The following is an 18,818-nucleotide window of genomic DNA, read 5'->3' as shown; positions in this document are numbered from 1 at the left end:
AGATTACTGTACACTTATATTTTATATAATTACTTTTGTGGCTAAATGTTCAAGCCATCTGGACTAGAATTTATTATCAATTCTTACTAGATGTATTTAGCTCTTTAACTATTATCAATTTATCGCAGATATATTAACGCTCAGCACGAGCCTTCAATATATTATCATTGATTAATTCCTTGGCAGGGAATTATTAGCACGTTTCTGTAAACATGTCTTATCACTAAGTATGTATTTACTGATGCTCTATGTTTACTTATGTGAGAGCATGGGCGAGTATCAGTCGTTGATCTCCCTTTCCCTTTCATCTCATTTATCTAAGCGGTGTATGTACTTGCTATTCACCGTGACGGGTGGACATCACTTGTATTACTTATCATATATCACTTATTACTGTTTGTTATTTCCCTTTATGGGAGTCCCCATTATTATTGTTATCTTCCTTGATGGTACACTATATTCATTTGTTAGTTCCCTTTGATATTTATGAAACTTGCTTATAGTTTCTATACATCAGTCTGAAGATGTCCTTCACGGAAAGGCATCTACCTCCCAGTGTTATCATTATGGCTAAACCAACGCATACATCATATCGTTGCAGCTTTTATCTATAGGCAACATCTGCCTGAAATCTTAGCAACCTAAAGATGATAACAGATTTGCTGGCACCAGATCTGTAGACATCAGTCCTACTCATCCTTCAAGAGTCCAAGTAACAACGCTAGTCACAGACTCGTCACTGGCTTGACTGATTGGTAGACGCAGCTTAGCTATGCAACCATACAAGTTGGACTGCAACCGGAGCCTGGATCCACTACGCCAGCCCACCAGCAGACAACATCAGTACCAGCCACACCCGTCTCATCAGTGCAGCACCGGACCAAAAGCTAAGCAACCAGCCTAATGACACTCAGACCACTTGGTTCTAATATCTGATGATGATAGTCTCCTACATGTAAATACGCTAGATCCCATCCTAGCAACTGTACAGCATTTTACCTTTTAATTATCCTTTGTATAATAAACTGTACATAATTTTGCGTCTAAATATAGTATTTGTTGCCTGCATTATAACGCTGTGCTTGTAGTTTATATGTGCAAGTGTGGATTCTCAAACCATAAATCCCCTAGACACCTATAACGGCCAATACTTTAATCCGACTAGTCACAAGGGATAACTTCATTGCCACATCGATTACACTATATTAGAGGGTTCTGATGTTCCAGGTCCCTACCCTGGTTGAGGTCTTGGTCGCCAGAAGGTTTGTCGGTGTGCTAGCTTCCAGAGGGCTTTCATTTGTACAGCTCATAGACTCTTTCGAAAAGGAACCTTTCTGGACAAGTTCTAGTTGGTTTGATTTATTCGCGGTTTCTGTAGCAATTGTTAAGTGAAGCGAGGTAGCTAGCTTTACAATCAATCCTCTTCCTTTTTATAGGCAAGATACCCCTTGAAAAGTGTTTTACAGTCACATGAAAAATTGCTCTATGAGATAATCCACTGTCTTTGAACGAGATGAACCATAATTCTTCTACTAGATAAATAGTAGTAGCTAAACCGTGGTCATTCTTAAAGATGAACCATAGTCGTTATACATAATGAACCTTCATCGATCTACGAGTTGAACATTAATCCTTCTACGAGATTAACCATAATTGTTCTTCGACATGAACCATAATCGTTCTACGAAATGTACCATAGCAGCTCTAGGTAATTATTTATTATTAATAAGAAGATGAACCGTAGTTCGTATACTTAAAGTATCAACTTTTTAAAGAGGTAAACTACAGTCATTCTACGAGATAAACAATAATGATTCCACGAGGTGACCTATATTCGTTCTACAAAATTAACCATATACGTTCTGCGTGATGAATCATAAAAGTTCTACGAAATGACCCATAGTCGTTCTACAAAATGTAGTTTAATGAACATTATGAATCAAGAAGAGTAATAATATCCAGCAATATGCCACTGCCCCAAAAAAATTTTGAAAATAGTCACTAAAATACGTTATGTCTTAAAATGCAATATGTCTTATAAGTCCTCTCTCTACTGAGTCGACTTCAGATACGACCGCCAAAAACTTCTACATCCTCCACAGAGTTCAGAGTTTTTCTCCTCTGCTCATGGCACGGCTAACACAATATTAGTCACAAACATGCCAAAATGAACTGTTACACTCCCCAAAACGTGCAGATTTCTCTGGATCACCAACATGATTAACGTTTATTCGCTTAGTTCTTGGTAGCCTAGAAGTAGAAGTCTTCTTAAAGAGTAGTTTTACCTTCCTTATCACTAGCAAATGGTCATAGTTACAGAGCGCAATGTTAACAATTTCAGTAGTGAATTAAAGATAAATGCATCAGAAAAAGGTTATATTGTAAGAAAACAGAAATTTATTTAATGAATATAGCACCCATGTTTTTGTTCATTTCTTTGTTAGATGAAAATTCCTGTCTTTATCGCCATTCTATTAGGTTGGATACATTTGACTCAGAGTATGTATTTACATTTTCTAATTGCTAATTTTATAATAAAGTATTTAAAATTGTAATGAAATTTTACGGGCTTCTAAATTATTGTCAATGAAGTTAAAAAATACTTTAAACATTCAATATAAAATAAGTTAGCGAATGCTCAACAAGCAAGTACAACGTGCACTATATATAACACTAATGTGGAGGCTTGCCTCAAAGTGAATATTCTCATATATTGTACGTTTCTTTAGCAGCTTTAAGGTTCCCTAATTTAATTCTTTCTCTCCTAATTGACGATGCTAACGTTGAATTGACCCCTAAAGACCAAGTCTGCAACATTTTCAAAAACGTCAACCCAATGAAAGCTGCTGGGCATGATGGTATACAAGGGCGAATCTTAAAAAAATCTGCTGAACAACTAGCTGAACCTTTCCTAGGGATTTTCTCCACTTCATTATTAAACCAGGAGATACCATCTGTGAGGAAGTTGTCCATAATTGTACCTGTGCCAAAGGTTTCCAAACCAAAGGAAATGAATGACTTTAGACCTGTTTCACTTACTTCCATTGTGTCTAAATGTTTAGAAAAACTGGTTCAAATGTTACTTCTGAATAGTAAGTTGGACCCTTTACTATTAGCTTACCAAAAGGTGTAGACGATGCCATCCTAAATATTTTAAATTGTATCTACAAACATCTGGATTTATCTAACACTTATGTAAGATTGTTCTTTATTGATTTCTCATCAGCTTTTAATACCATACAACTTCATTTACTTATTAAAAAATAAAAGCATTGAATATATAATACTATGGGGTAATGAATTTTTGACACAAAGACCTCAGAGGGTTAGGGTGAACAAAGTAATATCAAATGCACGAATAGGTAGCACAGGGGCGCACCAGGGGGCTGTGACATCGCCATTGTGGTTCACTTTGTACACCAATGATTTTCAATCCGATGGTCCTTTTTGCTCCTTCACCAAATTCGCTGATGATGTGGCTCTTCTTGCCCTGCTCTCAGAGAGCTCAGATGTAAATGAGTATTTCAGAGAAATAGAACACATTGAAAAGTACTGTAAAGATATTTTTTTATTATTAAATGTCAAAAAAACAAAAGAAATGATAATTGATTTTCATAGGGAAAAGAAAGAAAATGAAATCGTTTCTGTAGCTGGAGAAACTATTGAAATAATGCAAACTTTTAAATACCTTGGCACTATCCTTGACAACAAATTAAATTTTATTGCAAATACTGATTATATCAGCAAAAAAGCGCAGCAAAGATTGCGATTACTGAGAACACTGTCCTCGTTCAATGTTTGTGAAAAGGCTTTGGCTGTGTTTTATCACGCTCACATCTGCAATATTTTAAGTTTTAATATGACACCCTGGTATGACAACCTGAGCATTAGAAATAAAAAAAAAACTCCATAAAATCCTAAATGCTGCTGGTAAAGTCATTGGTAAAAACAAACCCTATTTGGGCAGCTGTTTGAGACGAACATCCATAAAAAAGCAAAAACGATTCTAGAAATAAAAAATCACCCTTTGGGTCAGGATTTTGTGATTTTACCATCACAAAAGAGATACAAGACACCGATAGCAAAGACAAACAGACATAAACACTCTTTTGTACCCCTGGCAATCAAATCATCAAATAGAAACAATTTGATAGACAAATTTCCTCACGGACAATAAAGATTATTATTGTTATTATTTAAAATTTAATGATTTTTAGATTCATTAACTTTAATTTGTGTTGTGTAAAAACAGCATGCATTCAATACCAAAATAAAGCCTTTTCTGATAACAAACAAAAAGTTATTGAAGTTTAATCATAACAGGATAGTGAAATACAAATGAGCAAAAGGAATAATTCAATCGGGACAAAGTGAATAATTACAAAGAGATTTAAAAGGTCTTAGAATAACATTCCAAATGGCTGTAATTTGTTTAGATCCAAGCGAGATAGATTGACAGAAAGACAATAAGACAGACTACTTAAAATTATAAGAGGTTTACTAAATGAATTGCGAACATGTTTAAATGTTGGAATAAAATGTGTGAAGCAAAGATTTCTAAATGGACTATAGGGACATCTAGTACTACTGGACTTCATGTCTGGTCATGTGGTATGCACGCTGGACTGTCGTTTGGTTGTCTCGATGGTGATTAGGATGTAGATTATCTTCAACTCTGAAAGAACATCAGAAACATGTCAAACATTTTACAATTATTTTAACTCTAAGAAAACTAGAAATGCTGGAACACTAAAACCTCTAGTTAGTCTAGTACTACGGCAACTACTAGGACTGCTAATCTATTAGAACTAGTAGGACTACTAAAATCTCTAAAATAATTACTTTACTTGAAATACTAGAGCTAGAGGGAAAAGTAGAACTCATGCAGCTATAAGGAAAAGGCAGCTGGGACTATTATGTATACTTGGAGTTCTGGACTTTTTGACCAATTGGAATACTAGGACCGCCTGACTACTGCGACTTCTAGAAATACAAAGATTGTTGGAATATTAGGACTATTGAGAATACTAGTGCAGATGTATTCTGAACAACTAGGACTACTAGACTACACGAACTACTAGGACTGTTGAATAGGACTACTTTGACCACTAGGTGTAATAGAATTGCTGGATGACTGGAAGTACTAGGCATGCTATGACTGCTAGAGGAGTATCTAGACTACAAGGTGTACATTGAATACTTGGTTCCTCGGACCTCTGTGACTACTAGCATTATAGAAATATTGGAACTATTAAGAAATATTATTATTATTTTTATTATTAGGACTTCTGCACTACCAGATTTTTTTTTTTAGTTTTTAGACTGCTGGACTACTATAACGGCTGATCTACTGGGACTACAAGAACTACTAGCTCTATAGGGCTACTGGAACTGCTTAGACTACTGAAACATGAAGGGAATCTGCTGGAATATCTGGACTACTAGGTTTATTTGGAATTTTGGAATACTTAGATGCTTGGACTTCTTAAAAGAAATGCATAATATTGTGTTTTCATTTATTACTTGGTATCAGTTTTATTTAATAATTTATGTAATGCTTTTGTTTCTCAAGGTGGCTGTCAGACACATTGCTATTTGCGTGTATCTAAAAGTGCCAGGGTTTCTTTTCAACCAGACAATGTTGACCCAAGTTTATGTGACTACCTGATTATTGGCTACAGTATTATCTTGCCTTATGGGAGTCCGAGACTTGATATTCACCCGCAGATTAATAAGTAGTAATGTGCTTATTTATTATCTTATTTTATTTTACAGACTGGACACATAGTTCTATGTTTTTTTTTATAGACTGGACACTACGTTCTATTTTTTTATAGACTGGACACTAAGTTCTGTTTTTTATAGACTGGACACTAAGTTCTGTTTTTTATAGACTGGACACTACGTTCTATGTTTTTTTATAGACTGGACACTAAGTTCTGTTTTTTATAGACTGTACACTATATTGTTTTTTTTATAGATCGAAAAATAAGTTCATGTTTTTTATAGACTGGATACTAAGTTCTATGTTTTTTATAGACTGGACACTAAGTTCTATGGGAGTTTTTTTTAGACGGTGCACCAAGTCTCTCTCCATTTCTCTTGTCTTTAGTCTTGTTTAGAACCTCTTTAAATGGTATGCCTGTCCATTCTTTTATGTTGTCCTCCCATCGCTTTCTTTGTCTGCCTCTTCTTCTTTTTCCTGGTACTGTTCCCAGAAGGAAGGTCTTTGCGAGCCCCATAGATCTTGTAATATGGCCATAGATTTTAAGCTTGCGTTTTTTACGACTGTTAGCAGGTCATCATGGGGTCCGATCGCTGCAGTAACCCTGTCTCTAGCCTCTTGGTTTGTGATGCGGTCTTTGAATGTGATCTATATACTAGATACGAAAGATATAAATATTTAATGTAATAACAAGTATAGGAAATGGATAACAATGGTTGGGAGGGTAAAGATAAATACTATACAATAAAAAATATGGCCGCCCTAACCAAGGCAACCATTTTTAGCATCATTTATTTGAGAATGTCAATAACTGCTACCCTAACAATTTTAAAAGGCCAACCAAATAAGATTTTCTGAGTTATCTCCCTTTAAATGCAGCTTGCCAGGAAATAGAGATTGGGCAGGAAGGCATGTGATTGATCATGTGATAGGTCAAGTTAGACAATGTGACATCCATTCAAGTTACCTCCTCATACTTATTCACTAATGAGAACACCTGGCCAGAGGTCAAGCGTGACGTGCGCTCATGGTCTAGAAGGGGATAGTCTGGTCGCTTTCAAGGTAGAAGGAGCTCAAATCGTCTCTCCCTTGCGATAAAGCCAACAAGGTTGATAGACATGAAACTTGAATATAATAATGGAGGCTTGTCCAGATGGGTAAACTGGTGAGTAGCAAAAGTGGTTTGCGGTTTGTGCTAAGAGAAGGGGAGAGCTGGGGAAAATAGTCTGGAGACCTTTTCACGGCGCTTTATGTGACAAAAATAAAGTAAATAAGAATGTCATGCTATTTTTTTTTTAACTGACCACTAAGTTCTATATTTTTATTCAGACTCGACTCTAAGATCTATGGTTTTTTTTTAGACTTGGCACTTAGTTCTATATTTTTTTAAAATACTGGGTATTAGGTTACATTTTTTTGTTTAGACAGGACACTAAGTTTTTTTAGGCTTGCGTCTAGGTTATGTCTTATTTGAGACTGGTCACTTATTTTTAGACTGAACATTAATTTCATTGTTGTTGTTTTTTTAATTAAAAAAAACTCTTGTAGAGATTTATTGCAGGTTTGATTTCGTATTTTCTTTTATTATCTCTCGTATCAGCATGCAAAGAATACCATTCTACAAGGGAAGGAATGCCAATTTTAAAGTTCTGTTGGAAGTTACAGATATGGATGACATTCGTATCACAGAATTTTTCAAATATTTAACTTCCGATTCTTTAATAAATAAATTTGCAACCAATGCCAAGCAATTTTTACTTGAGAAAGGATTCGATGGTTTAAGCATAAGACTGTTAGACAACTTTGGTTTGACAGATTACAGGTTTACTTTTAGTTCCTTTATACATGTAAGTAATGCTTTAATGAGCTTTGTTGCTGGACATAAAAATTATATATGTGTCAGAGGCGAATAGCCCAATTTTTCAGTAAACGAAATTACAAAAGTCATTTCTCTATAGGAGAATTTACAAAGGCTATATAATATACAACCACACACCTATATATACTAAAATAAATATAGGCTTTTGTTTTCTAGTTACGATTTATTTAAGAAGGTGCTGTTTTACTACTAAGTACCAAGTTTAGAAAAACCCAAGTTCGTTTCTTGTGCAACGCTATTAGCTAACACCGCATATCATATCTCCATTAATATATTTAGATCTATAATCTAAATCTAGTCTAGATCTATATTGTAACGAATTTCACTATCCAGGCTCTCTGCAAACTGCACCATACACCACCAACTTAAAGAACTTGACAACTCAGGGCTCCAAAGTAACGTAACACTTTAATAGTTGATTAAATAAACAGCCAATACTGTACAATTGGCAACACGTACACTGTACAAATATCTCTCCGATAACACCGTTCCGCCGTATCAACTCTTGCACTGGCCTCTCCGTCTCGTTCCGGGCTTGCACTGGGTTCAACAGTTCAGGACTGACTTCACACACTAGGCTCGTTGTGTCGGACTCGATCACAGTCCAAGATCAAGACGCCAGTCGTCTCAACTGTACTTGACAGTACTCCGCACTGAACCGTCGTAATGCTCGTACAGAACCACACCGTTGAACTGTCCTCTAGTCGACCGTGTTCTGAACCCCTGTCGTGTACCTCCTCTCGTGAACCGTGCTGTATTGAGCCCCTTTTCTCAACCGTCTTTGACTGCGACACATACGCTCTTATATAGAGTCCCTACTGGCCTTCTCGAACCGGACAGAACGCCGCTCGACGTTTCTAGGTGGTCAGATGACTACAACTCTCGTGACGCTCCTGAGCTCTGTTCACAACGTCGATCCTTCCCGAACCGTCGTGTTGACACTCGTCTCGGCTGACCGTCGTAACTCATCACGGTTGACAGCTCGCCTAGCGCTGGGGCGATTTGCGTCGGCTCACTACACTCACACCACTTCTCCAATCTGTGCCACCACCAGGTTTATAACAATATATAAAAATCGAATAGATCTAGTAATAGTATAGATTCTATCTTGAGACTAGATTGCCGAGTCTAGCCTATGCTATGCCTATAGTCAGTTTTTATTAGAAAAATGTCTAGATATTAACAAAGACTAAAGTTTATTAATTATCAGATTATTAGATATAGACATAAGACATAGATCTAATAATACTGTAATACATTTACTATACTCTATACTTAATCTACTAGATTAGAGATCTGTCTATAGATCTCTATATATAATCTAGTCAATCTAGATCAATACAATATTCATTATAATACTTCTACTTACAATGACTTATTTAATAAGTTAGTACTTAGACTTAGATCTATTATAGTTTATTAATAGATTTACTTTTCAATGCCCAGACCTAGTAAATAAATAATAAAATTGCGAATGATGTCTAATGACTGATTATTTTAATTTTTTATAGTAATAGGCCTACAAGATCTAGGTCTAGACCAGTGATTCCCAAAGTAGGTCTATGAGGACTTCCAAGGGGTCTACGATATAAAAGAAAAAAATTGGGGGTCTATGAGATGTCCACGGGGGGTTTACGATAATAGACTTCAGTAAGCAGGTCGTTACATTAATTTTTACATATCATTACACTAATTCTTTCATACATTAATGTGTGGTTTGCACCTTAGTCAATCCTTTTAATATTCATCCTGCTATTTAAACGAAAAATTTATGTATTCAATTTCAATACTTATTTAAAATAGTTTAATTTTGTCTGCATGTAACTAAAAAAAGAAATGTGTAGATTTTATTTAAAATTGGGATTCATTCCTTTCTTGACAAACAAGCGGTTGCCAATTGCCTTTTTTTTTACAACGATATGAAACCAATTACGCTGGAGGATCATCTGAGATAATGCCACCCTGACAAAATAGATAAAGAGTTGAAAAACTTTCGAAACTCAAAGATAAAGTGCTGAATAGATCCACAAAATCTCTTTACGACATCTTTTAGAGAAGATGATGGTTTGTGAGCGTCTTACAATATCTCTTTACTTATAGTAAAATGCGGAAAACACTATTGATAAAACAGCGATTTTACCAGCCATTGTAGTTTTAAAACCTGTTTTACACAAATCTACACCTATTATGAAAAGAATTTCTTTACGCAACAATACAGTTCAAGGGCACATCGGTGGTATGAGTTATAAAATTAAAAGCTTCTTATGTAATTCTTTACAAACGTCATATGCAATTTGGGATCATCGGCGTCACAGGCTCTGACAGGGTGTAGCGCTGTGGTGCAGACTGCCGGCTCCACATTTTCTCTCAGGCTTGACCCCGAAACCTTTCCCATGTTTGGGTTTAGCTGCAAGGCAGCAGAGTTTCGAATTCAGTTTTCCTTCTGCTAGGTGGGTGGCAAGCTAAGGCTAATCATCCCTTCCTGCTCGAAGCTTGCTGGTTTAGACGACAGAAGGCGATCCTTCTTCCGTTAGTGACGATAGTCCCGGAGGAGCCACGCGTGAAAGATCAAGAAATACTCGAGAAAATGTACTTAACGAAAACTTTTACAATGATGCATAAGAGAAATTTAAAAAATTTAAAATCTATACTATAAAGTAGAATGTGAGGTGTATGTATGTTACTTATAGACATCAAAACCGCTTGACCAATCTTGATAAAACTTGGCAGGAATGTTTCTTGGGTACCAACTTAGACCTTAGTGTATGTATTGTAGCCCTAAAACAAACTTAAGACCCTAAAAAAAAATAAAGTTGTCCGACTCTATTACAGCTATAGTATTTTATGGATCTAGGCCATGTCTACAATGTTGACATGACAAAAGATCGAAAGGATTTAGACCTAGATCTAATTTTAAGAAATACACTTTGCGCAGATAGTTTTTTACTTTGACACATGAAAATACAAAAGAAGATCCATTGATTTTATTATATAATAAAATTAACCTTCAATTTTGTGTTTCAAAAGCATTTTTTAAATTAATTAGTTCGTTATATCTGTGACTGCAGATTTCCTGACAAACATTCTTTCATTAGATAATAGGCCTACCGTAATGAATCTTACTAAATATTAATTCGTTTAATTGTTTACTTTATAATCCCATCCCTAGATCTAAAACTCTAATTCAACTCTAAGATGATAAAACTTCTCTTCGCACAGATAGTTTTATACTTTAACACATGAACATACTAATTATAGTCCATTCATTTCATGTTTTGATTAAATAAACATTCAAATTTGGTTTTCTAAAGCATTTTTAATATAGACTACATTCGTTTACGAAAGCTGCGAAGTCGTGTTGAGATAGGCCTATATTCATTCATGAATCGCGTACTAAAAATTATTTTGTTTAATTGTTTACTTTATAATCCCATTCATTTAACAAAGCTATCGCTCTTTTCGTTTTTAATAGATATGAATGTATCGGCTTAGGGTAAACCCATTTTCGCAAAACTAATTTTATTTTCGTATCGAAAGAGAAAAAAACTTGAAAGGATCATTAGCTACGTTTAACATACATCTACATCCAATCCACTAGATTAGTAAACACAAACGTAGACCCGCAGGCCGCGGGTAATGTCAGGCTAGTTTAAATTTAAATTTTAAAAAAAAAAATGTTGATGACTTTGTAAAAATGTACAAGTTAAGCAGGGGTCTACCGAAAACCAGAAAGCATGACAAGGGGTCTACGAGACGAAATAGTTTTGGGAACCACTGGTCTAGACTCTACTTAAATCTAGTCTAAAATAATGACTAATACTCTAGATGATTGAGACTTTCACATAGAGGTGTTAATAATACGGCATGTCGGCTGAAAGTATATAAAGTCCTTTTTTTGTGTAAAAAATAAAATAGGTGCCGGTACTCAGTGATAGATTGCCTAACTTTCAACTACTAATAAATTAACAATTAACGTTGAAGTACAAGAAAAGTAATCATTTTTCCGACATTAAAAAAAGGTGCCGGTACCCCGTACCTGTGCGTACCGTCACAAAAATATATGTATATCTCAATCTTCTTTCATTTAACTTTTTTTTTTGAGGGATTATTGCTACTTAATACATTGATACCGGATCGATTTATATAGGGCCTAAGTATACAAGCAGGATCTCGAGCATTGGATAAATTTATTTTTGAAGTACAAAGTTTTATGGAAGAGGCAATATATTAGTTGTTTGAAGTTTGTAACTTCTTAAATTCAGGCTAAAAATATCAAATCCTACATTTTTATACTCATTTCTAAACAATTAGAAGAGATGGACTGACCCATAGTGTAGCTTGTGTACATCTGCAAAAACACAAACTCAGACTTTCAAAACTATTAAAAGAAAAACTTAGTGCTTATTTTTAATGCATAATTAGAAGAGATGGACTGACTCATAGTCTACCTTGTGTACATTTGCAAAAACACAAAATCTCTTTGTAATCTTATCAGTGAGACTTTCAAAACTATTAAAAATATATAAAAAAAACTTAGTGATTATTTTTACTGTATAATTCTATTTATTATTCCTTTTTAGAATAAGGATATAAACAAAAATTTGCCATATGACTTTGTCTAACAGAAAAAAATGAAACTTACGTCTATTTATGCGGTTAATTTTAGTTACCTAGTAATATAAAATATATTGAACTAACACGTACATTCATCATAATGCAGCCATGCGATCTTTTGTTTATGAACATAGCATTATTTAGGACCAATATTTTACAAAGGTTGCTTGGAGAAATAAGGTATACCCAATAGGAGAAAACAAGACCCCATTACTAAAGAAAAATTTAAGAAACTAGAACAGACACGAAATAGGCAGTGACATTCATAACAAACTAATATTCAAAATTGATTAGAGCAGTGATGCCCAAAGTACGGCCCGCGGGCCACATCCGGCCCGCGAAGTGGCTTCATCCGGCCCTCCGAAACGTTGGAAAAAATGTAGAAAATCCCCTCTCCTAAAACAAAAGTTTGAAAAAAATCTTTCTCTACGTTAGGGTAAATAGATTAGTACCGATAATAAGCCACCATATTTTGTTTTATAAAGAATAATAAAGATAGAGTGGCTCTTTTAAAGGACATAAACAGCTTTATGAAACCAAACACATAAATAAATGAATGGGCATTTTTTTTAGACGCGATTGCTAGACTTCACCTAAAAAGGAGGATTGATGAGAACATTTACCATAAAGAACCTTTTTCCGACGGCGAATGCATAAAAAAGTGTTTGCTAGCAGAGGTGGAAGAACTGTGTAGGCCTACTAAATAGAAGAATCCTGTTGACGTTGTCAAGCTTTCTCTTGACAATACAAGGCGAGAAAAAGATAATGGTAGACATCTTCCTCCAGTCAAATGTAACAGACAAACAAGATTTCAAAATGTTTTCTATTGCCGCTGACGAGTTTACGAACATATCTGATCCCTCTCATAATATTGGTATTTTTTCGTGGTAAAAACAACAGTTTTGAAATCAGAGAAATTAGTAGTTATGAGGAGCATGGGACCACCACTAGCAGAGTCCTGTCATTGAAGTTTCAACAACAAGTATGGGTGATAATGATCGTGTTCAGACTGGACCATGTGATGATGGTGTTCAGTTTGAACAAAGTTCGTGGTTTGGAAAATTCATCTGCGTCCAATGTGTTAAGTACCCAGACAGAGCTGCAACTTGAACTGGTTGACTTAATAAAAGCTAAACATATCTGCTTGACAAATTTCAAGTGATTCAGATAATGGATTTCTACTCTGTGTTGCTTGCAGAAACATTTCTAAATCTCCGAAAACAAGAGTTAACAATGATCACAGTGACTTATTTGTGAGGACAAATCTTTTCAATGATGAATCGGGTGACACCCATATTACAAAATAGTCTCACGGAAGAATATATAGAATTCTATGTTCAGTGCTCAGACTTGGCGTCTCATCTATGCAGCCGGATATTTAAAAGTTGGTGTACGATAAATTTTCTAAATCAATGTAAGTACTAGATTCAATGGTTTCTAATTAAAATGGTTCATTGTCTATTTCCTGTTGTTGTTTTTTTTCTTTTGTTGATGTGGCCCGCGACATGAATGTCGGAAATTAAAATGGCCCGCCGACCAAATAAGGTTGAGCACCACTGGATTAGAGTAACACCTTTTCAAGTAATCATTTAAAGTTTAAATCACTAAAAAAAATTTTCCACAATTATTTTCTGTATGAAGTTGTGTATCGAAAAATGCCGGGTACTTGAAATAAGCTAGTCCTAAAAAACAACACAGATCTTGAGTAAAATACTGTTACGAATCTCACTATTCAGGCTCTCTGCAAACTGCACCACACACCACCAACTTAAAGAACTTGACAAGTCAGGGCTCCAAAATAACGTAAAGGTTTAATGTCCATAAATAACAGCCAATACTGTACAATTGGCAGCACGTAGAACAGTACAAATAGCTCTGCCATAACAAATATCTCTCCGATAACACCGTTCCGCCGTATTAAGTCTTGCACTGGCCTCTCCGTCTCGTTCCGGGCTTGCACTGGGTTCAACAGTTCGGGACTGACTTCACACACTTGGGCTCGTTGTGTCGGACTCGATCACAGACCAAGATCAAGACGCCGTTCGTCTCAACTGTACTTGACAGTACTCCGCACTGAACCGTCGTAATGCTCCGTACAGAACCACACCGTTGAACTGTGCTGTAGTCGACCGGAATGTAGTGAACCGGGCTCTGAGCCGTCTTGACTGCGACACCTCCGCTCTTTATATAGGGTCCCTACTGGCCTTCTAGAACCGGACAGAACGCCGCTCGACGTTTCTAGGTGGTCAGACGACTACAACTTTCGTGACGCTCCTGAGCTCTGTTCACGACGACGATCCTACTCGAACCTTCATGTTGACACTCGTCTCGGCTGACCGTGGTAACTCGTCACGGTTGACCGCTTGTCTAGCGCTGGCCTGGGGCGATTTGCGTCGGCTGACTACACTCACACCACTACCCCCATCTGTGCCACCACCAGGTTTATAACAATACTCATCAAATAAAGTACTGTAAATGTGTAGTTTCACGCGCTAGTTTCAGGTCTTTTCCTTTTTATAGCCTCTATCGAGTTTGATCCCAACTACCTGTATTTTTGTGCAGAATTGTTTTCTCTATCAGGCTTACTTAAAATTATAGCATAATGTCAGTTTAATTTAAAAATAAAAGTGAAAAATACAAAGATATATAAAGAAAAAAGGCACTTCCAGCCCAATTTGTGATTCAACTTTTTAATCAAAGAAACGAAACGGACTAGTACAACATTACCCATTACACAAGTTTAGCTGTAAAAGAGTTTTAATAATTGCCTTTCTATTGTGCATATCTTTTTCTTGATTTCATTATTCTCCCATTAGCACACCGCCTACGTCCGTTAATGTGTTCCCTGGCTTTATACTGTTTCTTATGGAAGCAATGGCTTTTGTGACTGAGTCAGAGCTTTACAGCAAAGATCTAATTATTGAAAGTTATTAGTTCTTTTGTGGAAAAGACTGTTGATATAATGAAATAATAGAACAGGATGACATAAGGCTACGTTCTACAACGTAATCATTCATTTGCTTTTACAGGTTATGTCGTCAAACTTTCAGAATGGATCAAAAAGACTGTTTTTGTATGTATCTTTGTCAGGAACAGAGTATCTTTTTAAAAAAGAAATAGATTTTGATTTTGGTGGAGTTTGTCGGTAAATTTTTTTTTTGTTTTTAAATGTAATTACTACTGTAATTTTTCAATTGACTGTAAAGACTTTTTTGCGAGAGACATTTCAGCCAAAATATGTTTCAATTATGTCGGCAGTCGCTTCGGTGCTAATTTGGCACGCTTTTCACTTTTGAGGCTAATGTTTTTTCGCTGTCCATACTTTCTTGGTCGCAATCTCCCTCCACATAGTGCGGCGGTCTAAGGGATAGGTTTTCCTGTACGGTAACGTCTACGAATCTACAGTAGCAAGCTAAAACCACATGCAGTATAGTCAGTGAGTCTTGCAAAGGTCTTAAGTGTTGTTTTTTTTTCATCTCCTCTTCTAAGGTCAGTTAATCTTGAATTGTGTCTACCGGGTAGCAAAATCAATGTACGTAATCTAGCGTGTTTTCACTGATTAGATGAATATTGATGTTTAAAAAGTTAAATGAATAAAATGTAATCGTCTAGTATTGGATCTATTGGCATATCACCAAGCTAGAATCTTTCACCCCTTTGTATTTAGATCCAGTCGCCATATAAAGAGTAAAGTAATTGCATTTACATTAGCGAGAAATCCTCCCTAAAAAATTTTTTTTTTTTGTTAATAATACAAACTAGTGGGCTAAAAGGTGTTGAAGATTTAAATGCATACAATAAACACGCCTAAGTTTTATAATAAACAATAGCTTTTTACACAATTGTAAGAAAGTTACGTCAAGTGTTGACATGTCAACAGCGATGTCACTTCAATTATTGTTTTAAGAAAGGCTAAAAAGAGAATGCAGCGTATATCTATATCAGGGTCAGTCTTGGGCCACTGCAACCTATGCGACCGCAGTGGGCCCAACACCTTCATAGGCCCCAAGCTAATTCTAGGTGTACATTATTAAATAAAACCATTATAACTTGTATTACAAGTTTCCCTCAGCCTTCTGATTTACCACGGGCACATGGAAATCTCATGAAAAATAGACGAAATTGTATTATTGTTGTTTTTTTTTTTAAATTACTTGAGCTCAACAATTCACGAGGTAAATTTCAACGATTTGACAATACTTGCTATTGCTCTTGAGCGTGATCTATGTAGGAAACAAAAGTTTGATTCAATACTGGGTGACTTCGCTACATGCAGGGCTCGAAAAGTTACTTTGATCGCGAAACTGTACTTACTAAAGAATGAATAAAATGCAAAGACGAATTTATTTTCTATTACAAAATCTTAATTTTCACTTAGTATCCTCTATATACATTTAATATTAACCATAGTCTGGTTCAGGGTCATTTCGTCCCCGCTCACTTCATCCCGGTCATTTCATCCCCGGTCATTTCATCCGCTGTTCTTTTTATCTAACAAATAGTAATTGTAAAATTAAAAAAAAAAACAATATTTAAAATATTTTTATATACATGACAAAAAGTATGACACATTAGATAAGAATAAAATTAAATCCTATCCTCTTAAGCGAGCAATTCTTGTATGTATGTATGTATGTATATATATATATATATATATATATATATATATATATATATATATATATATATATATATACTATACTATACTCTTAAGCGAGCAATTCTTGTATGTATGTATATATATTTATATATATATATATATATATATATATATAAATTTTATTTCAAAAACGACTCTAACGATTTTCTTTAAAATTTCAAGGTATGTGCATAATAGTGAGAAAAAAATTCTCAACTCATTGGCCACATCGGGAAAACTCGAGGTCGACCGTTATATCGGTTTGAAAATGCCTCATTATCGAAAAATTAATTTTGGCTAGAATGTTTTATGAATGAAAATTTTCCATGACGTAAACGGGAAAAACGCTGCTTACGTCACTAGGCTTACCGCAGTACACTAAAATATTTCTTTGCAAACAAGAACGAGTTTTAAAGGATCAATAGACCTTATTAAACATTTGAGCTGGGCAGGGCACGTATCCCGTATGGGTAACGAGCATAACGGTATAAACTTCTTATAGTCCGGCAGTCAGGCTGGGCAGGGCACGTATCCCGTGTGGGGGAAGAACATATTGTTCGGCGTAACAGGGGTGCCCCACGGAAACGTTTCTTAAGAATACTAATGCAATTTACTTTGTCACAAAGTGCCTGTTTTACCCTATAACGTAGTGATTTGCGTCACTTGATGTTTCGTACTAAAGCCAAAATGAATATACTTATTCCATACTTAAATGTCTGAAATAATCATCTGAGAAGTTACACTGCAAAGACTTTTTTCCAAGCCAATAATAGTAGGACTACAATAGTTTTACTCAAAATATAGATTGTAAAACTATAAGACGGACGTGAGCTGTAGTTTGTCTAGACTGTAGGAGGACTTAAGAGACTTTATATTTAATCGCCATGTACAATTACATTTAAAACTAACAGAACACTAAAACAACTCTTCAGATTAGTAGTCTTTATCCGATCGTTCATTTTCGTAATTACAAAAATATTCCCAAAATGACTTCGGGCTTAACAAATTATTCATCCGAGCGAGGCTCGGTCACCTGATATTGCAATTTAAAACTATAAAAATTTCACATCTATAAATATAGACGTCGTGTAAAAAAAATAGTGTTTTTGTGTTCATCTACATATGATAGACAGGTAAGATACTATAGATAGGCTATTGATTGTAAGTACAGAAGACGATGCATCGATTCCTATTACTGAACAATGTTTTGTCATTCCCTTTGCCTAGAACACAGTTATCGATTTGAATGTTTCAAAGAAATAAAAGCAAAACCTATATAGGTGACATGATACCCTGAGGATGGGTGAAGTCAGCCTTTATTAAAAAAAATAAAACCTATTTCAAAGCTAAAATGACACTCCTATTATCAAGAAAGAGCGATTGAAAAATAAAATTAAGTGAAAGATGGTCGTCAGGAGTTATCAGCGGCATGATCATAAGTATTCTAATCGTTCTCATCTCTTAAATGATTTCCACTACTTCCTCTACACCTTGGCCTTTGATCATTACGTCATGCGCAGGATAATATTATAATATGACATTCCCCACATCCAACAGAAGCGCTATAGCTAAGTACACACCCAGATTTACAATATATTATAAGATTTGTCATCAAGAATGTTAAGTGGAAGGGGAAACACTATAAACGTATTAATAACATGTCAAAGATATCAAAAACATTCTACAAAAAACTACTTATATATTACATGCAAGGAGAGCTTTAAGTCAAAGCCTTAACAGCACAATTAAACAATAAGATATAGAACAAAATATTCAATGGGGGATGAAATGACCGGGGACGAAATGAAAAGACCAAGGATGAAATGACCGAGGATGAAATGACCGGGGATGAAATGAAAAGACCAAGGATGAAATGACCAAGGATGAAATGACCGGGGATGAAATGAAAAGACCAAGGATGAAATGACCGAGGATGAAAAACCAAGGATGAAATGACCGGG

The 18,818-nt window shown here is 35.4% G+C and overlaps 1 protein-coding gene across 1 annotated transcript in view; it reads left to right on the top strand.

The window, feature by feature from the left end:
• LOC106063955 (chitotriosidase-1-like) overlaps positions 1-18,818 on the top strand; it is a 34,187-nt gene that overhangs the window by 1,342 nt on the left and 14,027 nt on the right. The window contains exons 2-5 of the mRNA XM_056007227.1: positions 2,445-2,499; positions 5,573-5,738; positions 7,326-7,572; positions 15,248-15,363. Coding sequence (XP_055863202.1) covers positions 2,445-2,499; positions 5,573-5,738; positions 7,326-7,572; positions 15,248-15,363 — 584 coding nt within the window. The remainder of the gene's footprint in view (positions 1-2,444; positions 2,500-5,572; positions 5,739-7,325; positions 7,573-15,247; positions 15,364-18,818) is intronic.

The sequence above is a fragment of the Biomphalaria glabrata genome, chromosome 12 (assembly GCF_947242115.1).
Source record: "Biomphalaria glabrata chromosome 12, xgBioGlab47.1, whole genome shotgun sequence".
Lineage (NCBI taxonomy): Eukaryota > Metazoa > Mollusca > Gastropoda > Planorbidae > Biomphalaria > Biomphalaria glabrata.
Note: the sequence above shows the minus strand (reverse complement) of the source record. Positions and strands in the feature narration are given on the sequence as shown.